At 36.9% G+C, this 21,276-nt stretch overlaps 3 protein-coding genes across 9 annotated transcripts; 2 read left to right on the forward strand and 1 right to left on the reverse strand.

Moving 5' to 3' along the window:
• Window positions 1–1,709: 1,709 nt before the first annotated feature.
• LOC109067722 (pre-mRNA-splicing factor 18) lies at window positions 1,710–6,566 on the reverse strand. 3 transcript variants are annotated; one of them, XM_042744405.1, is made up of 11 exons: window positions 6,366–6,566; window positions 6,171–6,248; window positions 4,948–4,974; window positions 4,245–4,349; window positions 4,061–4,174; window positions 3,783–3,929; window positions 2,899–2,967; window positions 2,437–2,577; window positions 2,297–2,368; window positions 2,051–2,206; window positions 1,710–1,967 (listed from the first exon to the last, which is right to left on the reverse strand). In XM_042744405.1, the coding sequence occupies exons 1-11, from the start codon at window positions 6,429–6,431 to the stop codon at window positions 1,887–1,889; spliced, it is 1,056 nt and encodes a 351-aa protein (XP_042600339.1). In that variant the 5' UTR covers window positions 6,432–6,566; the 3' UTR covers window positions 1,710–1,886. The 3 variants fall into 3 exon arrangements, with proteins under 3 accessions (XP_042600339.1, XP_042600340.1, XP_042600341.1); XM_042744406.1 differs by lacking the exon at window positions 4,948–4,974 and having other exon boundaries at window positions 6,366–6,565; XM_042744407.1 differs by lacking the exons at window positions 4,948–4,974; window positions 6,171–6,248; window positions 6,366–6,566 and adding an exon at window positions 5,106–5,189.
• On the forward strand, window positions 5,863–14,767 carry LOC109065669 (BEN domain-containing protein 7-like). Of its 2 annotated transcripts, none has more exons than XM_042744404.1 (10): window positions 5,863–5,907; window positions 8,584–8,658; window positions 8,728–9,000; window positions 10,329–10,460; window positions 10,540–10,826; window positions 11,579–11,804; window positions 12,987–13,100; window positions 13,318–13,359; window positions 13,518–13,565; window positions 13,645–14,767. In XM_042744404.1, the coding sequence occupies exons 2-10, from the start codon at window positions 8,598–8,600 to the stop codon at window positions 13,692–13,694; spliced, it is 1,233 nt and encodes a 410-aa protein (XP_042600338.1). In that variant the 5' UTR covers window positions 5,863–5,907; window positions 8,584–8,597; the 3' UTR covers window positions 13,695–14,767. The 2 variants fall into 2 exon arrangements, with proteins under 2 accessions (XP_042600338.1, XP_042600337.1); XM_042744403.1 differs by lacking the exon at window positions 5,863–5,907 and adding an exon at window positions 7,368–7,665.
• Window positions 14,768–15,640: 873 nt separating this feature from the next.
• On the forward strand, window positions 15,641–20,781 carry LOC109109206 (selenide, water dikinase 1). 4 transcript variants are annotated; one of them, XM_042744411.1, is made up of 9 exons: window positions 15,641–15,901; window positions 17,094–17,352; window positions 17,429–17,532; window positions 17,629–17,736; window positions 18,582–18,736; window positions 18,827–18,917; window positions 18,997–19,096; window positions 19,179–19,391; window positions 20,387–20,781. In XM_042744411.1, the coding sequence occupies exons 2-9, from the start codon at window positions 17,160–17,162 to the stop codon at window positions 20,599–20,601; spliced, it is 1,179 nt and encodes a 392-aa protein (XP_042600345.1). In that variant the 5' UTR covers window positions 15,641–15,901; window positions 17,094–17,159; the 3' UTR covers window positions 20,602–20,781. The 4 variants fall into 4 exon arrangements, with proteins under 4 accessions (XP_042600345.1, XP_042600343.1, XP_042600346.1 ...); XM_042744409.1 differs by having other exon boundaries at window positions 15,642–15,828; XM_042744412.1 differs by having other exon boundaries at window positions 15,823–15,955.
• Window positions 20,782–21,276: the final 495 nt, after the last annotated feature.

A 21,276-nucleotide genomic window follows, 5' to 3' on the forward strand; every position in this document is an offset into this window, starting at 1 on the left:
TAGGTTACTGGCTAATAATTCATGTGATGCATAAATATCCACACACTCGCATGCTAAGTCCATTCTTCCAGAATAATGTTTCTGTATGAACCCTGCAGGGCCTGGAGCAGAGCAGCTATTCTGTTACAGCTTTCCACAGCAGCTGGAAGCCGTTATTCTCTCATGTGGTGAAAGTGTGTGTGTGTGTGTGTGTGTGTGTGTGTGTGTGTGTGTGTGTGTGTGTGTGTGTGTGTGTATGTGTGTGTGTCCCACGAGCCGTGAGAACAGGGCGCGTGTTGGAATGCTGTGTGAAGGAAGGGACGTATATCGTGTGTGTCCTGGGAGTTTGGGATTGGTGTGTTTATGAACGCAACTCTTTCATCACCGTGGAAACTGCAGCAAGGGGTGATGGGAGCTGGAGTCTGGGGTTTCTCCACAGTCCTGAGAGATCTGCTCTAGCTCTGACAATATTAGGGTCATGAAGCCTGAGGTTATGAATATATATTGCAACATTTTAAATAATGAACTTATAGAGGTAATTATGATAACAGAATGAGATAAACATAAGAATATTACTTAGAAATCATGTATGTTGATTAGCAGATGACACCGTAATCAAAGAATAGATTTAAGGCTTTGCAGTAATTTTGTAATTTTTGCTCTGTTGTATCCTAGTGTTAGTAGTGACCCATATATATAATTATTATTATTATTTTTAATGAGTAAAAGTAAGTTTTGTGATGCGCATTTACAATTGTGGATAAATGATTTTGGTGACACTTTATTTTAAGGTGTCCCTAATTGTTACACGTTACTTACATGTACTTATTATTATAATAACAGCATAATTACATGCCAGTAACCCTAAGCAAAACCCTACCCCTAACCACATAGTAAGTACATGTAGTTAATATTACTCAGTACTCAAAATATATAATTACTCTGTAACAAGGACACCTTAAAATAGTGTAACCATAACATTTGTAATATACCATAATTTAAAATAAACATTATAAAATATGACTTTTTCTTTGTAGCATTACAACATGTGTTCTTTTAACCAAAAAACAAATGCTAAATCCTACCAAAATAAATTTAGAGGATAAATCCAGTGAACAATCTTAAATGATTTCTCTAGAGACTAGTTAAGAGAGATGCGAGTTATATGCCATTACCCTGTTTTTTATTTTGATTTTTGTAAAACAGAATTTCCATTTTTACAGTATGATTTAATTATTAGCTTTTCATCAATGCCCTTGTAGTTCTGTCATTTTTAAGAAAAAAATAGACTGACCCTTCAAAAGTGAATCAATCAATGAAAAGTGAATCACTAAAATGAATCTGATTTCCCAGATCTGAAATAAGCATAAATGCAAGGGCCAAAGTTATCAAAAGTTGGCTTGTTTGTCTTTTAAATCTGAATTGGTCATAGCGTGAGGAAGTCAGCCACTCTTCCTGTGACTCAGGTCTTCCTTTAACTCATCTCAGGAGGGCAGATAAAGTCATGAGATGTGATTTTAGCATTTTTGGACTTGTTTTGATAGTGACTCAAATTGCAAGTCTTCATGACATTCATCCTTAAAAGGAATATTTCCTGTCTGTAAAGGTACAGGCCTACATCTCTTGTTCATGAATTTACACGTTCTGTAGTGTTCAGCTCAGTAACAAAGACATGTTAAACTCCAAGTGCATCAAGCATTAGTGCATGTAATGGAAAGATCACTCCTGTATCCCACAGTAACATCAACATTTATTAAAAAAAAAAAAAAAACACTGTAGAGATCCACATGTATGTTCACAAGATTGGTGTATATTTAGTCAGTAAGTTATTTACAACATAAGAGAATGAGAGACAGCCGTACATTGTATGACGGTATGACATGACTTTGAATGCTGTGATTTGTACGTCACAGAGCGTTATACTCCACACACTTTGAGGGATCTGTCGGGAAATGTTTCTGACAGATTGTCATTAATCTTTTCAGCCCCTATGAAAATACGAAAAAGACAATCACTGATCTGCTATATATATGTAATATAACAATCTTCTATTCATAATATCATTTCAGACCTGAATGTATTTCCTCTGGGTCTCATCGTTGAGCACATGGGCAACGTGTTTGGAGAAGATCTTCTCACGTCCAGTACGAGCGTGGATACCCACCATGGTCACACCGATGGGCCACGGAGCGTTTCCTATAGCCATCTGCAGATAAGCATCGTTTGCCTGTATGTACAGAGTGTTAGTTGGGTTTCCTCACAAATATACAAATTACAAACTGTCAAAGTATTGCACTAATACTTTGACACCACATACCTTAACATATTCCCTCTCCAGCATGAACTTTATGATGTCTGTGATGGACTCTTTAATATCTGCTGGCAAGTTCTACATATAGAAGACACAGTGAGCCTGTGAGTCATAATACTGTATAAAAAGCCTGTAGAACAGCATACCTTCTTACGTAGTTTTCTGAACAGAGGCTCCAAATAAGATTCAGTCTGTTTTTGGGTGGCACTGGCGAGTTTGCCCTGGACACTACGCTTCACATGGTCCTCTCGGCTGTTTAGATCTTTAGCCCACACGCCAAGCAAAAACTAGAATAATAAAAATAAACTTTAAAAATAAGACCTCTCTTTACATACAAGTTGAAACACAATGCGTAAAAAAATACAAGCATACAAAAAAAAATTTAATTCGATAATTAACTTTAAAAATACATATACAAGCAGACAAAATAAAATGATTATACTTTAAATTGTGCATCAGATTCTAATTAAATCATTAATTAATATTTTAAAATATTTAAATAATTAGAATATCATCTAAATGCATTACTATAAAATCAGTACAAGATTTAAACACTCCAAAAGGGATTTAATTTTTTTAAATCACAGCTTAAAAAAAAAAAAACATACCCTTAAAACTTTATTTATGATGTCCATGTCTCTAACATCATCACCAGTGCCAAGAGACGCTCCCAAAGCCTGTTTAATACAGGTTATTAAACATGAATGTTTATAGAGCATCACATATCTTTATGTTATATTATACAATTTATTTTAAGCCATAGGAGCTTTAGCATCCAGGCAGTTACTGTTGTTGATAGTCTAACTCAGGGTTTGCCAAACGTTTTTGTCTGCTGAACCCCTTTAACCTAAAAGATTTACTTGTAAGGACCCCCTTTTAATAATTTAGCAATTGTTCATATCCACTGTTCTCTAATGTTCTCTTAATGGTCATATTATATACCGCCAGGTAAACAAAATATTTCTTTTATTAAGTGGTTTATTTTAAAATGATTTATTTGTACATTTTTAGGATTCGATTCATTATTAGCATTTCATCAACACAAAGCCCAGTTTGGAAACCCTGGTCTAGTTCTTTCAGTTATGAAGAACATTAGGTTTAAATGTAAGACTACAGTGCCATCCAGTGGGACCATGATAGAAGTACTTCTCATCAGGCACATTACAGATTCTGGAGTTGATGTGCTGTAATTATTTTGCTATGCGGAAGTAATCTGTTTTCTGTGAATGTGCAATAGTTATTATTTATTAGCTGCTAAAGGAAAAAATGCAGTAAATGGTAAAACTAGTTCAGTTTCTCTAATTACAATAAATGAAAAGAATGATAACAAATATCTGCTTGCAATGTCAAGCAGCATAAAAGACTGGTTTGGTACAGCTAAAATAACTGGACGTCTTGCACATTTACAAATGGCTGCACATGCTCTTACATTCAAAATGAGGATATTAAGTAGTTTAAGTTAATGTTATGGGTTCTGTGTGTGTGGGTTTACCTCCAGCTCCTCGATGGTGGTATTTTCTTCATGCACTTTGAGATCGTGTTGTGTGTCCAGTTCAGTGCCCTCTGCTCCACCGACAATCTCATTCAGATACTGCTGATCGATCTTATCCATGGCAGCCTTCAGATCATTCCTCAATCCCTACACACAATTGTGTCAAATTCAGCATGAGTCCATCTTGACAGGGAAATTTTTTATTTTTTTTCCCCCGGTAAGTAAACATACACTATATGACAAGAGTGTGAAGATGGCGAGAGGAGATGTGGTCTCACCTTGTTTACTTCTGGTGCTAGAATTTCAATCTTACGGAGTCTCTGGAAAGCATCATAATCGGATTCGCCAAACAGACGGATGGGCTCGCCACGTTCCCTCAGACGTCTGATCACCTGCACACAGCCACAAGATTTATTATTCATTCAGCAACCTCATCAGGTGAGCTCTGATTGGCTGACCCACCTCCTGCCGAGAGAGCGTCATTGGCAGCTTCTCCTCCGTGAGCTCCAGTTCTAACACAGGATTGGATGATGTAGATGAAGGCGCCTCCTCCTCGGTCTTGTCCAGCTTGGACAAAACACACAAAAAAAAAAAATAGTCATATTTTAATGACTTAAATTATTCTGATACCACTGCAAAGCATATAATTGTAGGATTAAGAAGGGCTGCTTGCAAAATAATAAGCAAATAGTTCTCTATATACTCATGCAGCTATGCATTTTTAAAATGTGATTAAATTCTCATCTAATCTTATATAAATATGAGCGCACATAATTCTCCCAAGATGCAATGGGTGAACAGCAAAGAACTGCATATATCATTTGACTGGCCATGCTGTATCTTGACACCGGTTTTAATTTAACATACAGTGCATGCGATATCAAAACCAAATAAGGAAGCTTAAACAACAAAAGAGAACTGCACAAATGAGAGGGCAGGCAAGGCATCTAGAATTCAAACGACTTGTGCTTTGCTCCTGGGTGGGCATCTCTGTCACATAAGGGCACTGATTTTACTGTGATCATTATGCGGCTGGGCTGAAAATTCAGATAGTGCTGCCTCCAGCTTTGTGCAGCACTGGGAGCAAAGGCAAATGTTCTTTGTCATGCTGAAACCCGGTCAAACATCTGTCTGGCAGCATGCATTCTGTCTGCCTGAGCCCTACCTGTCTCACAGGCCGCTCATTAGAAACCTACACTCACAGAACACACACACAGACAGCAGGAAAGAGAATATGAGAAGAGATTCACAGCTGACAGAAGACACCACTCCAGGATGAGAGGAGAACTAGAGAGAAAGAGCTTTCTGAAAGGAATAGTTTACCCAGAACTGAAAATATGCTGCAGATTTACCCTCAGGCCATCCAAGATGTAGAGGAGTTTGTTTCTTCATCAGAACAGATTTGGAGAAATTTATCATTGCATCACTTGCTCACCAGTGGATCCTCTGCAGTGAATGGGTGCCGTCAGAATGAGAGTCCAAACAGCTGATAAAAACATCACAATAATCCACACCACTCCAGTCCATTCGATTAGTGTCTTGTGGAAAGCTGCGCGTTTTGTAAGAAACAAATCCTCCATTAAAGTGTTTTAACTTTAAACAGTCACTTCTGGCTAAAATAAGAGTCCATAATCCATAATATTGCTTTTCTGCAGTGAAAAAGTCAAATATGAGAGAAATATGCACGGTTTAAAGGTTGAAGTTTGTTTAGAATTGTTTTGAAGTTAAAACAGTTCTAAACAAACATGTCACTGGATTTTGCAGTAAAAGGACAACAGTGGATGGACACTGGAAGAACTGGGATTATGGACTAATATTTTGGCCAGAAGTAGCTCGTATTTTTAACAAAATATGAAAATGTATTGTCTAAAATATAGATGACTCATATTTCAGTTAGAAGCAATGGTCTGAAGTTAAAAAATGTCTTGACACAGCTTTTCACTTCACAGGACATTAATTAATGCACTCAAGTCGTGTGGATTGTGATGTTTCTATCAGCTCTTCTGACGGCACCCATTCACTGCAGACTCCAATGATCCATTGGTGAGCAAGTGATGTGATGCTACATTTCTCCAAATCTGTTCTGATGAAGAAACAAACTCATCTACAGCTTGGACAGGAGTGTGTGAGTATGGGACAGAAGACACTGTTTTAATGGGACAGTTAATTTCTTTTAAAGCCACAGTAGATGACGGACAGACAAGCCGATGGTCCCTGTGTGTCATCTGAAACTGGGGCTCCGTTACAGCTAAAAGATTGATAACACCTGGTCTACACATTTATTAGACGCATTACAATTGTTTTCGAGCAGCTGTGTTCAACCTCGTAAGAAGGTAGCTGAATGTGTTTAAGGGAGTACATGTGTGTATCACGATGTAATGTTTATACCTTGTACCCACATCTCCTGTAATAATCCTCCTCTTCCTTACGCGCGAGATCAGCCCGTTTGAAGTACTTCTTTGAGTCCTGGAGAAACAACAAGAGTAAGAGCATAAGCATAAAAACAGCTGTAAGAAACACATCGATGTAAAGTGTAAACAGTAACGTTAGCCTGTTGGCTATTCTAGAACAGTCGCTGCTCACATCTATGAGCTCTTTCTCCTCAATGAGTTTTCTTTTCCTCGCGATCTCTGCTTTGAGGATGTCCATAACAAAATTAAAAAATAACAAAAACTATTTATCAGAAAATGCGCCTGTTTTTTATTACATAAACATCAAACAGTTCCGACGCCTTCGTTCACCGTTTCTCGTTCTAGTTGTCTGGCTGCTGAGAGCAGTCTGACTCATGACTGCCATCTAGTGGACACACGTGAGACTGCCGCCGGGAAAAGTTTGATAAATGCACGGAATCGCAGAATTAATCTCTGTATTATTTGGAATATAAATTAAGAGAAAATAAAAAGAGAAATAATATAGTTTGTATTTGTATCTATTTAAAGAAACTTCTTCATCTCGTATATTAAACATATGTTTTATTTTTACTGTACGAATATCAGTTGCATTGAAATATTATTTAAATTAATTGATTAATTTATTTTAGGTAATATTTTGTGTTTATTTTTTATTTATTTGGTCCATAATGCTTGTTAACTGAACAGCGGTCATTCAGTACTTTTCCTTTTTTATCTTTTTATGATATTTCAGATTTATTTTAAATTTATACATTTTATTTCATTTATTTAGTCTATATATATTATAATTTTTATGTTATTTTTTTTTCTGCTTTTACTTCGCGCTCTCCGTTATTAAAACACAGATAGTCTAAACATTTATGATTATATATATATATATATATATATATATATATATATATATATATATATATATATATATATATATATATATATATACACTTTCAACGTAGGCTATTACTGCTTTGTGAAAGTAGTCACCTACTGCCAAAACTGACAGGAAAGTTTCTTCTCCTGCTGACAACAGAAAGCCATTATTGAGTCATTTTCCTCCAGTCTGTCCAATGTAAATCTGGACCCTCGTATTTGCGCCCCACAAATACTAGCGACCATCAGGTGGCGCAAAGGAATAGACGTGACGAATTCTGAAAGAATTAAGAGGTTTATTTATTTACATCATAAACGAGCAGCCCCGCAGGAGAATGTAAACGCGTCCTGTCCGTCCTCCTCCTCCTCCTCCTCACCATCATCTTCATCATCAGTCCAGAGAGACCCGCGCTTATGATTAAAGCTCAGGTTCGCGTCACTCATCATCAGCTGGAATTAATGAGTTTGTCAGTGATTAAAGAGCCTGTGTGCTGCTGATGAACTGGGCTGGATTCTGCCTCTTCACCGCTCTGCCCTTAAAATGGAGTTTGTGGAGAGGAAGCGGAGCAGGAAATCGCAGAGCTTTAAGCTGGTGAATGATGCAGGTAAGCAGACAGACAGATGACAGCAGACAATAGAGCGCATCGGAGGCGTTACGTCAGCACTCTGGAATGCACCTGTGATACAATGTATCGTTCTGCTCGCCTCGTCACAATGTCGGACGCTTCGTTCTGTTCGAATCGTTCGGATCGTTCGTTGTGTTTAATCACATGTTTGTCAGCGGCGTTCGTAGTAAAACAATGTCATCTTCTGAAGCGTTAAGTCTGTCCCTGTGCACTTCTTCAAGTGTGATGGAATACAGTACAGGTCTGTGTGCTGCGTGAACGTGATGAAGCTCTTCACACAGTCACGCAGTCTACAGGTGGTCCTGCAGCATCACTTCATCACATCTGCAGTTATGAGTGACAGCACGACATGTCACTTCATCTATAACTATTTTAACAGCTCATCCCTATTGAGAGGCTAGTATATGATATATTTGTGCTTTTAAAATGAATAGGGCTGTTAAAAATACTCTTCATGTACTGTTGATATTTTACTGTTTTATGTTCTAGACAATTCGATGATTTTTATTTTCCTTTATTTATTTATTTATTTATTTTGTTAACAAATGTTAACATGCACTGTGAGAAATCTGACTGATGTCAATTCTAGTATATTGCAATGTACACAGTCATACAAGTTATAATAATATAATGTATATAATATAGCAAAAATTATTGTCTTAACTGATATAAAACAGTATGGTGTATAATTTATTTTGTCTTGGGTGATCTTTATTCTCAGCGCTGTATATATCTGTATGGGAGAAATAAATCATACAAACAAACACAACACAGTAATAATAATAAGAGAAACTGACATGACCTAGACATGATCTAGATGATAGATAGATAGATAGATAGATAGACAGACAGAAAGACACTCATAATGGTGTAAAAACTCTGCTGTGATTCGTTTAGATTTTAGCCATGAAATGGATGATGTAGACCAGAATGGCACTGACGGGGATGTCCTGGATGCTTCTGAGACTGAAGGTAGCTGTCGTTCATCATAACACACTTCATGACTGTGTGCAGGCTCTGTGTGTTAACTATGTCTCTCAGTCTGGTTAGGTGATGAAGGGATGGAGATAAAGAAGCAGATAACAGGCATGATGCGCTTGCTGAGTGACAAGACAGGACGAGTGTACCAGCGGGTTGGACGAGAGGGTGAGACCCTCAAACAGGAGCCTCAGGAGGAGGCTCTCAGCCTGCCTGTGGCTCAGAGCCCAGCCCCTGAACATCTCCAGTACGGCTGGAGCTCAGTCCTGATGACTCACGGGAAGTACGGCACCCGCTCCAAAACCCAGAGGATGCTCAACCACTCGAAAGCTAATGGTGAGTCTCTAAACAATGAAGCAATTTTATTACCTTCAGAAGGTTTGTTAAACAAAACAAACATTTAACAAAACAAAGCACGTTTAGCTGTGTTCCTCACACTGTGATTAGGCTTTATTTATATGCAGTGGCCCCAAAGCATATTCTGACATTGAAGTCATGCTAAAAACTGTATGAATTTCAAATAAACAAAAATGCATTCCATTAGATGACAAATTGTTAAAATAAGTGGCATTTATTTTATAGAAATATAGTACTCGCACACTTTTCAAGCAAACATTTCTGAAACAAAGTTTGTTAGGTTTTAAATGATGATATTATGTAGACCCTTTCATCCAAAGTAACTTCCATTGCATTCAAGTTAAAAAAGTTCATTCACTTCCTGGAAATTGAATCCATGACCTTGGCATTGCTATGGGTTGTGCATTACTGTTTGAGCTACAGAAATGCTCTTTTATTTATTTATTTATGCAAAATACAGTTTTATGTTCAGTAACAAATATTTATGGCCAGCACAATTTACACATTTACTCAATTCACGTGTTTCATTATTTTATCATAGCATTGTTTGGTTGCAGATGTCACTTGGTTGGACAATTTCCAAATCTAATGCAGTGAAATTGAAACATTGTAGGTATGACAAATTTGGACCACTATATTTTTCTAGTTGTTCACTTTATTTTATTTTATTTTATTTTTGTCACCTATTTTAGCATTTTTTTACAATTATTTTAGTGCATTTATTTTATTTAATCATTTTAGTACATTTATTTATTTTTCTAATCACTTAGTTTAGGATTTTTATTTAATTTTAGTTTATTTTAGTGCATTTACATTTTCTTTTATTTTTATCTCTTCACCTCTATTTACTGCAGTTTATCATGAGGTTGGATGCCTTTAGTGGCACTGCTTTTTTTTCTTTTGTTCTTTTTTTTCTGGTATTAAACTCAGCAAAGCCATGCTTCTGCTTAAAGTGACTTCAGATAGAAGCATCGAAAGATATTACTTGAACCCCTTTGGGATTCTTTCCAGGAGAAGTTGTATTATGTGACTGTGGGCTACAGAAAGATTTGCTGTCTGGCGCTGCAGCAGCAAGTGTCTAGACAGCTCTGGATAACACAGCAAACACGTAACGTCTTCCTTCTGTATACACACAGAAAGACACAATAAGTCCCTCACTGTCACTCTGACACAAACACACACACACACACACATACACTGGAGTCAGCAAGTCAGGCGGCTTTTGTGCTGGGTGCTTGGAACCTCTTGGTGTTAGACATCATCGTTGATGGCCGTTGTGTTGACGATGCATGTGTGTTTTGATTCAGACATGGCCTTGCCCCCTGCGCCTGCTGCCATGGCAACTGAGCCCAGCTGCTGTATGTGCAACTGCAAGAGCACCCTGCAGGCCATTTTGCTGGAGTTACGTACCATGAGGAAACTAATCCAAACTCAGAGAGGTAAATCAAACAGAACTACCCTCGAATTCCTCTGAACACAATTACAGCTGGATTGACTTGTGTTCCGCTGCACTCGCAGGATCCCAGGACAAACGGGGCTCCCAGGTCTCGCTCTCGTCCCGAACCTCCATCTCCAGGAGGAGGAGCCGAAAGAGGAGGCCGGGTCACAGAGTTACAGTTCTGACCACGCCCATTAAAAGAACCACACCTCCGTCACCACCCGCTGAGACCGATGCTGTTAATGAGTGTAATCAGTCAAGAGTGGACACGCCCCCAACAGTGACATCATTTATCCCAGATCCCATTCCCAGTGCCAAGATTTCTCCCTCTCACTACAGCGTCACCAGAGGCCAAAGCACCACAGAGGTACACCAGCGTACATGTGTGAATAGATTTGGTATGGTAAATGAAGAAAACAACTCAGTGCTGGATGAATTATGGACAAACCCAGAAATTGGGTTGTTTTGATGTTAAATGTTAAATGTAAACCCCCTGTGTTTGGGTTAAATGTTTAACCTAGCATTCTGGGTAGTTTTAATTAACTCAACTAATATATATATATATATATATATATATATATATATATATATATATATATATATATATATATATATAGCACACACATATATAAAAAATCTCGGCAGCAAGCACCAATCTTTAAAAATTTAATATTCTCTTTGTCAGACTGTGATTTAAAAGCTTACATGATTAAATTCTTTAAAAATAAACATTCAGTGAGCTAGCCAATAACTTTGTTTTATTTACTTGCCAAAAAGCACATTTTCACGCTTGGCAAGTTCTGATTTTGGACCATGTTTGACTGATAGCTGGCCATGTTTCTCTCTCAGCAGAATGAGTGAAGGTTAGAAACAACAGAAGGGGTTGAGTACATAAATATGGTTACACAATTGTCTAGGTTATTTGTTTATTCTGACAAGAGTGTGTATGTATGAGCATATGTCTCCAAAAATATTATTAATATGATCTACTTTAGTCTCACCTGACTAAAAGTGAAATTTTGGATTATTACAGTTTGTGTGTTATTGTATGAGTTAATTCCTAAGTGCATGAGTGTGTATTAATTCCTTTTATTAATATCCCGCCCGTCTGTCTCCCAGCCGGAGGTGCAGTTGGCTGAGGATTATGACGTATTTATTCCTAAAGCACAGTTGGACTCTATCTTACTGAACTACACTCGCTCTGGCAGCCTGCTCTTCAGGAAACTGGTGTGTGCATTCTTTGATGATACCACACTGGCAAACTCACTGCCCAACGGCAAGAGGAAGAGAGGTCTGAACGACACCAGGAAAGGACTCGATCAAAACATAGTCGGAGCCATTAAAGGTTTGTGAATGTAACTAAACCAGACCAGAACTTACACAACATCATACATACGTGACCCTGGACCACAAAACCAGTCTTAAATATCAATTTTTTCGCAATTAAGATTTATACATAATCTGAAAGCTGAATAAATAAGCTTTCCATTGGTGTTATTAGGATCAGACAATATTTGGCCGAGATACAACTATTTGAAAATCTGGAATCTGAGGGTGCAAAAAAATCAATATAATGAGAAAATCGCCTTTAAATTTGTCCAAACGAATTCTGAGCAATACATATTACTAATCAAAAATTAAGTTTTGATATATTTATGGTAGGGAAATTTACAACATATCTTCATGGAACATGATCTTTACTTAATATCTTAATGATTTTTGGCAAAAAAAGAAAAATCGATAATTTAATTGGCTATTGCTACAAATATACAGCAACTTAAGACTGGTTTTGTGATCCAGAGTCACATATTAGAATGGTTCACATATCGTGGTCCTAAAAAAGTATTTGGACACTTAAAAATGACACACTTGAAAGTGGCATTGCAATAGATAATAAATAATCAGACCATGATGTTTATTTAAAATATTTTATTTTTCGTTCAAAACATTTCACAGGAAGATGGTTGTTAAGTTTTAAGAGATAAAACTCAAACATAAATGTTAAAAAAAGTGATGTTAGTTTTGAGTAAAAATCACGTAGCATTTGATTTGATATAACAATGAATATATGAAATATATAAATACATATTTATTATTTGTGTACTTGCATTTCTTTGTAATTAATTGTGAAATTTATTATTATAGTGAAATGTATTATTTATTATTATAAAGTATTATTATTACAAGTCAACACTTAATACACACTTAAAAGACCAAAATACTTAAAAAACAGGAAAAGGATAACACATTTTTAAGGCTTTGATTTCTTCTTCGTTGACAGATTTTCATTTTGTATATACATAGTTTAAAGTCTTTCATAAAACTGTGAAAAGGGGCTTGAAATTTGCTTTTGTATGTTTGGTATATATTATGTATTATTTTTATTATAGAAAATATTTATTATTATTTGTGTTACTTGCATTTCTTTGTAATTAGTGTAATGTGAAAATTTTAATTTTAATTTTTTTTTAGGTTTATATAAACTTTTAAATCTGTCATTTTTTTACATGTATGTGTATGAATCTAGTGTTCACAGAAAAGTATTGCACAGCCAATGGAATTGAGAAGCTTCCTGGCCCCAGAGACTGGGTCCAGATTCTGCAAGACCAGATTAAACTCGCACGTCGACGCTTAAAAAGAGGTGAGAACATGACACAAAGAGAAATACATGCAGAGCAAGTTAAAAAAACAAGAGAGGTAGTGGTGTCATACATAACCAAGGATTAAAAGTTGCAACAAAGCTGTTGCTTCATGATTGATGGTTTGCTAGATGAGTGCTATTAAAACAATTAATTGATCATTTAAATGTTAATTTAACAAATGCTTCAGTCTCATAATTTATTTTGAATTATTTGCAGCAGAGACAGCCTCAGACAGTAGTGATATTCAGCACAAAACAGGTACTCAGACACACTGACCCAAACCCACACACAGCATGAATGAGTGTCCTTCACCTCATGATATCCCAGCATTCTTTCTTAGAATGATACATAATATAATATGCTAAATAACTTCATAGGACACATTCCCACTATAATTCCTGTGTGCTGTTTTTCAGAGAAATGTCAGCAAACTGTTGATAAAGTGGAAACTGTGACACAAAATGGTACTGCAATGCACATCCCTTATATTTCACACTCAAAAAGTGCCATTGTTCTAAAGTAACCCTTTCTTCAATACCGCAGGTGCTGCTTATGAGAGAACAGAATGTCTAGTTGCTATGGACACTGCCTGAGAAGAGATTGTTTTCAAAAAAATGCAACCTCCGACCCCCGCAAAGGAGTCATTTTTAATTGTTTTGTCCGTCTAGACTGTAGCACGTACGGAGAGACGAGGCTTTGAAATTCTCACGGTCAGCTGTGCAACAGACAGAAAGTTTGTTTGGAAAGAAACAGCAACGTTTTGCTGATCAGTTAGTGTTCCAGACTGCTATGAACACACTTTTATAACACAAGTACTCTCATTTGATCATTTTAAAGTGGGTGGTCTGTCCCAGATGTCACTAGTTGTCTTCTAGGAAGTGTTTGAAGTTTTTCAGCGTCATCCAAATGCTTCACCAACAAATATCAGCAGGACTGCTGAGAAAACATGACTGTGCCTTTAATTCACTCTGCCATGCCAAGCAACAAACTGATGTCATCTCACAATTGTGCTGTTTATTGACAGTGGCATTTTCTATATTAATAGTACTTAATGTCATATTCGCTGCACATAGTCTTACTAATGTGTTGTTGGTTATATAATCTGGCAGACTGGTGATGTAGACCTGTAACTGTTTGACTTCCTGTGTAAGAGGATTTAGTGTCTATTGAATGTGTACAAATGAGTGAATATGAACATTGTCCTGCGTCTGTGTAACAAGGGTTTTTACCTCACTGTCAAATGCTTGAATAACTATTCATGTTAATATCCGGGTTGAATAAAAGTTAAGCTGTTTGGGCAGCATCTGGGGCTCGATTCATGTCTCAGGTTGTAAAAGCAATCCTAAAACCGCACGTACGGAAATGCACTTACATTGTACACCTGGCCCATAGACTTCCACTGTAAGTGCATAACTGTCCACTCAAACTGATGTTTGCTTTGATGAACTGAGATATGAATCAAAGCGAATGCCACTGATGCTGTTGATAGAGCTTTAATGGAACTATTCCTTTAAGAGAACAGATGTTGTGTCTGTGCCTCCTTTTTAATATTCCTGTTTAAAAAAAAAAAAAAAGATTAACTTTATGTTTATTAGTGGAAAGTTGTTTGGTCCGAGACGTCAAATAATAAATATGGCTGTGTCTTACATGGTTGACCTAAACTTGATTCAAATGCCTCATTTTTATTAATTTATTTGGTGGGCTTCAAAGTTATCTTTAAACTTGTCTATGCTTTTGTTTATCTATTGTGTTATACTTCATTATTCATTATAGTTTTTAAATGCTGAATTAGACTATTTGTAATCATTCAATTTGCCATAAAATTAGTAGGTAAACAGAACCATTACAACAACATTTTATTACATGTACAACTACTTTTAAATGAGCGTTTTTAAGATTAAAGCTCTCAGGGAATAAAGTTCCACAAGTTTCTACATTAAAACTATACTTTTTTTTTTGTTGTTGTTTTTTTTTTTTGCATTAACTAACATATTTTACACTTACAAAGTATCCATATTCAAAAATAAAAAAAAAATAAAAATGAAGTTTTCTGCTTTTTAACCTCACCACTAATATAGAAACACAAACAAAAAATAAACTTACACTTAGAAGAAACAAAATACTTCAAAAAAAGAAAGGGGTAACACATTTGTCAGATTTTGACTGCTTCTTTGTTGACAATATTGTTTAATTTCTTTCATAACTGTGTCAAGGGGCTTCATATTTGTATATTTGCATGATGAATTTACAAATAAACACAATTAAATGTACAATAAAACATTTATCATCACTAAACTTCACTAAAAAGATCATTTATAGTAACTAATAATAATATGCTAACAAAGCAAAGATAAAAGAACGTAAATCCTTATGAAACTGGCAAGACCACAGGAAGTTTAAAGGTACAAACTATGTGGACATTTTTTGTTGCCACACTTTAAAGGGGAGGTGATGACGTCACGCGGGAAAGAAGGACCCCACTAGAATTTCGACTTTTTAATTAAAATATCTAATCAGAACACTTATGAGCTCGCATTGTTGTTCGGAAGGGACACATCATCGCCTGAGCTGTTAATACAATCTCGTACGCATCACGCATATCGTGCTGTTCGTCAAGAAAAAGGGTATTGTTATTCAGTGTCAGTCTATTCAGGCACATTTTCCAGGCGCCCTTTCTGCGCGCGGTGCATTGCGGGAGCGTCGCGTCTCTTGTATCGAGCGAAACCGGTAAGCGCAAACTGAACAGCACAATTAAAGGGGAAATGGGACACGAATATAACTGTGCCACAATGCATTACTTGTAAGGAGAGCTATCTTAATTATTCCAGTAGAAGACATAATCAGCGGAATTTGTGTAAAGTGCACCAAATAATTTTAATTTTATATTGTTACTCTGTTGTGCACACTGCAATCATGGCGCGGGCGCTTTAAGGGTTAATTTTTTCCACCGCCGACATTTTTATAAACACTTCGGCCGGCTTGCTTCTCATATTCATTTGATTCATTTTACTCTATAAACGTTTTCTTCTGAACATGCATAAGTTATATTGTGTATTCGATGCGATGAAATGGAATCGAGCGACGGGAGGCGTTGCGTTGGATCGGCGCGTGCAGCGCTTTTTGGAGATTCTCGACGGAATCGTTCATTTGACATGATTCTTTTTAATGACTCGTTCAAACCTCCTTGCAAGCGATTGTATTTGATTCAGCTGTAAGTGATATTGTTGATTTTTTTTTTTAAATCTTTGCATTCATAAATGCAACTCTATAAAGACACGCCCTTATTTGTCGCTTAAAACAATACATTGGTAATCCAGCGTAACAAAAAATGCACTATAGGTATTTTTGCTCTCTTTACTGTATTAGCTATTTTCTGAATCGCCGTTATACATGTAATATATTTGTTGTGATCAATCAAAACATTTGCGCGGAGAGTATTGGGAACTTTTGGGTAATTGCTAAAAACGAGTCGTTAAATCGTTTTTCAACCGGTTCACTTAAGAGAACTCAAATGAACCGAGTCACTAAGAAGAATCTTTCTTGAACAGAGAGCGCGCGCCACATCAGTGTAGTTCGAACTAAAGAATTCCAAGAACCCAAAACCCACTTATTTGCTCATGGAAATTAATTACATAATCTATTTTTTTAAACAACACATTAATTATCCCAGGAAATCAAGTCTAAATAAAGAGCAGAATGCGTTATATACGTATGTTTGGGTGTTGAGCAGGACAGTTAAACAGAAACATGTGGCCATGTAAACAAAGCAGGCTGGAGAGTGAATTCAGCTCAGCAAGACCTCTGAGCATCAGTGCAAAGACATTTGTACAAAATGTGCATTGTTTTGATTCAAGTTTGGGGTGAAACAATAGAGTATTTATGCTATATTTAATATAATGACTTGTTTCGTGCTGTTTGCACGGTCGGTCACACTGAATTGTCCTCATTTGTATCACTTTCTACACTTTAATTTTTGTTGATTTCTTCTTCAGATTGTCATTACCATAGTGTGAAGGAGGTGTGTTGGCCGTTACGTGTGTCAGTGACACTTTTTAAACATGTCGGTGCGGGAATCTTTTAACCCGGAGAGTTATGAACTCGACAAGAACTTCAGACTAACACGCTTCACAGAGCTCAAGGGAATGGGCTGCAAAGTCCCTCAAGATGTGCTCCAGAAACTTCTAGAATCCCTGCAGGAAAACCATTATCAGGAAGATGAGCAATTCCTCGGGGCTGTAATGCCCAGACTAGGTACATAACTATACACACAGCTGGAAATTAACGTTTTTAAGATTTTTAAAGGCAAAACTATGTTTATTTAAAACAGGCATTGGTATGGACACCTGTGTGATTCCGTTGAGACACGGAGGCTTGTCACTTGTGCAGACCACAGACTATATCTACCCCATAGTGGACGACCCATATATGATGGTAAACACTCACTTTAGAATGCCATAATAGATTAAATGCACCATAAACTGTCACAATCTAATGTTTTTTTTTTCTATGAATTCTCTTGGTTTCTAGGGGAGAATTGCGTGTGCCAATGTGCTGAGTGATCTGTATGCCATGGGAGTAACAGAGTGCGATAACATGCTGATGCTTCTTGGCGTCAGCAACAAACTCACAGAGAAGGTGAGACAGAGGAAAAGCAAAATGCCCTAATTACAAACGAAACTCGAAAATAAAATTAACAAGCAAAGTTCACCTTAAAATACAAGCTGTCGTCATTTCTCCTGTGAGTAAATGAGAGTTTTTGGTGAAATAGCCCTTTAACCTTTTAAATGCATACAATATTTAAAGCCCATTTCTAAGACCTCTAAATTACCAACATGATCAAAACTTACTTTTTAGCATAATTGTGAAACATCCACCTTCAGGTTGTGGTTCAAATGTCAGTTTGCTGTGAAAATGAATTTTTGAGAAAAATCATGTTAAAATGGGGGTATCAAATATTATTCTTCAGGCTTTTGAGGAATGTTTTTTTTTATTTTTTTCATCTCTCAATCATCATTGTATTGCACTGCAGGATACCAGATGTTTGTCCTGCTCACAATAAAAACTAAAGAGCTTTGATTATAAAACTAATCACTTAAATATAATCTAGAACTGCACCTGGCGTTTAAATATATTTTTTGTAAGTAGTCTGTACTACTGTTATTGATTTCCATTACAAGCTTTACTTTTAGGCCATATAAACTATTAGCAACTGCACCTAATTGCATGTGTTTTTTTCCTCAAGCAAGATCTCCATATTCTAACTATATGATACTGTATGAGCCATAAAGCCTGATATATAAAATATGATACTTTAAAAACAATACAACAACAAAACATTAGTTTGCATATTCTCTGAAGTTCAGTAAGCTGTTCCATTTAAAAAAAAAAAAAAAAAAAACTGTCAGGCTTTACAGGGTTAAAAATGTTTTTTTAGAATGACAGACATCCAAAACAGAAATCACATTGTGTGTGTTTTATAGGAGCGTGATAAGGTCATGCCTCTGGTCATCCAGGGGTTTAAGGATGCATCTGAGGAGGCGGGAACCTCTGTTACAGGAGGCCAGACTGTTATCAATCCTTGGATAGTCCTGGGAGGCGTGGCCACAACAGTGTGCCAACCTAATGAGTTCATTATGTAAGTCATTTTATGTACTCTGGTCAGTTGTTTCCTCATAATAAACCAGTATGTCTGTCCATTCCTCTAACTTTGTGCGTGTGTTTATAGGCCAGATAATGCAGTACCAGGGGACGTGCTGGTTCTTACCAAACCTCTAGGAACACAAGTGGCGGTCGCAGTGCACCAGTGGCTGGACATCGTGAGTGTTTTAGACATTTGTAGTTTCATATTCAAGTTTGGACTGTGTTTAAGTCTTGCCGTCTTTTTTTCGGTCTCAGCCAGAGAAATGGAATAAGATAAAGTTGGTCGTCACTCAGGAGGATGTTGAACTGGCTTATCAGGAGGCCATGCTGAACATGGCTCGACTCAACAGAACAGGTCAGTATGTGATCCACGTGTGTGCGGCTCATAAATAACAGGCTCCAGCAGACGTTTGACCTTTATCTGTCTCTCTGTCCAGCGGCCGGGCTGATGCACACCTTCAATGCACACGCAGCAACTGACATCACAGGGTTTGGGATCCTGGGTCACGCTCAGAATCTGGCCCGGCAGCAGCGTACAGAGGTGTCCTTCGTTATTCACAACTTGCCGGTTCTCGCCAAGATGGCAGCCGTCAGCAAAGCTTGCGGGAACATGTTTGGCCTCATGCACGGCACCTGCCCAGAGACCTCAGGTATAAGATCCGATCTGTGTCGCTCCTTTAAAATTGCTATTTATTTATGTAATGAATTTTATACACCATGATGAAAACTGAATAATGAAATAATAATAAAAAATGGAATTCTAGTTTAATACAAATCTTATGCATTTTATATATTACAAACAAAAATAAGCAATTAATAAAACAATGTAGGAAAAGGAAAATGTTCTATTTCTTTTAAATGGATTTTACATTTTATATGTGATAAAAACTGTAGAAGGAAATAATACATGAATAATAAACTAATATATATATATATATATATATAGTATCACTCGAAAGTTTGGTGTCAGTAAGATTTTTATGCTTCAAAATGCTGCATTTATTTGATCAAAAATACAGTAAAACTTTAATATTATTGCGATTTAAAATAATTTTCTATTTGAATATATTTTAAAATGTAATTTATCCCTCAGAAATAAATCTGAAATACAATCATCAATAAACCATTCTTCATCGTAACATCAACATTCAAAACAGCACAAAAGGCTGCGTTTACACTTGGCATTAACATGCGACCTGTATCCGGATGTTGTCCACATACACACTGAAAAGACAAGTGTAAACGCACTTCTGATCAGAATGTTATCCGATCAGCGTGTCCTGGTCAATAGTTATCATAATACGCAAACTTTTAGGATTGTTTTTTTTCTTCATGCTATGGCTTTCTAATATACTGATTTGCTGAAGAAACATTTCTTGTTATCATAATGTGGAAACTTTTTTTTATTCATGTTATGGCTTTTCTTTGAACTACTTCCATTTCAATTATGTTTAAGTTAAAATAGGGAAGAATGTTTTCAATGTGTTCTCAAAACATTTGGATTCCACTGTACATGCATTTTATCCCTGTGTTAAGGTCTTTTTAATAAGCTGTTATTACACATTCATTTTATCTTTGCAGAAAACAGCAGTCTGAATCTTAAAAACATGTTTCTTTTGCTCTTTTCTCTTGTAATCTTCTGTAGGGGGTTTGCTGATCTGTCTTCCACGTGAGCAAGCGGCCCGTTTTTGCGCCGAGATCAAATCTCCCAAGTACGGCGAGGGTCACCAGGCGTGGATCATCGGCATCGTAGAGAAAGGCAACCGTACGGCACGCATCATCGACAAACCCCGCATCATCGAAGTCGCACCGCAAGTGGCCACACAGAATGTCAACACCACCCCGGGAGCCACGTCTTAAACCTGACCCCGTGACCCCTGAGTGGCCCGAACGGCTCGCGCACTCTAGCCTCACCTGAAATATATCAGCATAATGATATATAAAACGTCTGCCCACCTTGGCCTACGGGCAGATTCCTCTACATGGACACGGTTATAAAGCAGAAGAACATTTAACAAATAAAATTTGATTGCCTTTTTATGTCTATAGTTTTCTGTTACATTAACTGAACATGCGCCTGATTGTGAGGCAGCTTCCAAGTAGAACGAATAATTAATAGTATAATTCTTCTCTGATACTGTTGATTACTTCCAGATTTCTTCTGCTCGCACCTCACCTGTGGTTTCATACTTAGCCATGGAGTGTTTTAGCCTTTCCTCTTAGTATGCACAGCCCGTGTGGTAGTTCACATCGTAATCTTTGCCTCGAAACAATAGTTAATGAAGCTGCAGTGATGAGGAAGAGTCCGTAAAGGATTGCTTTTTTACTTTTGTATTATCCCTCATATGTCGGATAAAATAACCCTCCATCACTGTTCGGTGGAAACGGAGGACTGAAGGAATCCAAGGTAATACCTCTCTAAGAAATCAAGTCCTGTATTTTGGGAAATGCACTTCTGCCTTTAGTGGCAGTGCTGCTGTTTCTCAAAGAATGTGCTAAACATTGGAGATGCAGTTTATATTGTATGATATTCAC

The sequence above is a fragment of the Cyprinus carpio genome, chromosome B18, assembly GCF_018340385.1.
Source record: "Cyprinus carpio isolate SPL01 chromosome B18, ASM1834038v1, whole genome shotgun sequence".
Taxonomy (NCBI): domain Eukaryota; kingdom Metazoa; phylum Chordata; class Actinopteri; order Cypriniformes; family Cyprinidae; genus Cyprinus; species Cyprinus carpio.

Coding starts and splice junctions, on each gene's coding strand:
- LOC109109206 (XM_042744411.1), top strand. CDS start 17,160: ATGTCGGTGCGGGAATCTTTTAACCCGGAGAGTTATGAACTCGACAAG. Junction 17,737..18,581: donor GCAACAAACTCACAGAGAAG/GTGAGACAGAGG, acceptor TGTGTTTTATAG/GAGCGTGATAAGGTCATGCC. Junction 18,918..18,996: donor TGCACCAGTGGCTGGACATC/GTGAGTGTTTTA, acceptor TTTCGGTCTCAG/CCAGAGAAATGGAATAAGAT.
- LOC109065669 (XM_042744403.1), top strand. CDS start 7,602: ATGGAGTTTGTGGAGAGGAAGCGGAGCAGGAAATCGCAGAGCTTTAAG. Junction 11,805..12,986: donor CATAGTCGGAGCCATTAAAG/GTTTGTGAATGT, acceptor GTATGAATCTAG/TGTTCACAGAAAAGTATTGC. Junction 13,566..13,644: donor GGAAACTGTGACACAAAATG/GTACTGCAATGC, acceptor TCAATACCGCAG/GTGCTGCTTATGAGAGAACA.
- LOC109067722 (XM_042744405.1), bottom strand. CDS start 6,431: ATGGACATCCTCAAAGCAGAGATCGCGAGGAAAAGAAAACTCATTGAG. Junction 4,350..4,947: donor ATGAGCGGCCTGTGAGACAG/GTAGGGCTCAGG, acceptor GTTTTGTCCAAG/CTGGACAAGACCGAGGAGGA. Junction 2,369..2,436: donor TCAGAAAACTACGTAAGAAG/GTATGCTGTTCT, acceptor TTCTATATGTAG/AACTTGCCAGCAGATATTAA.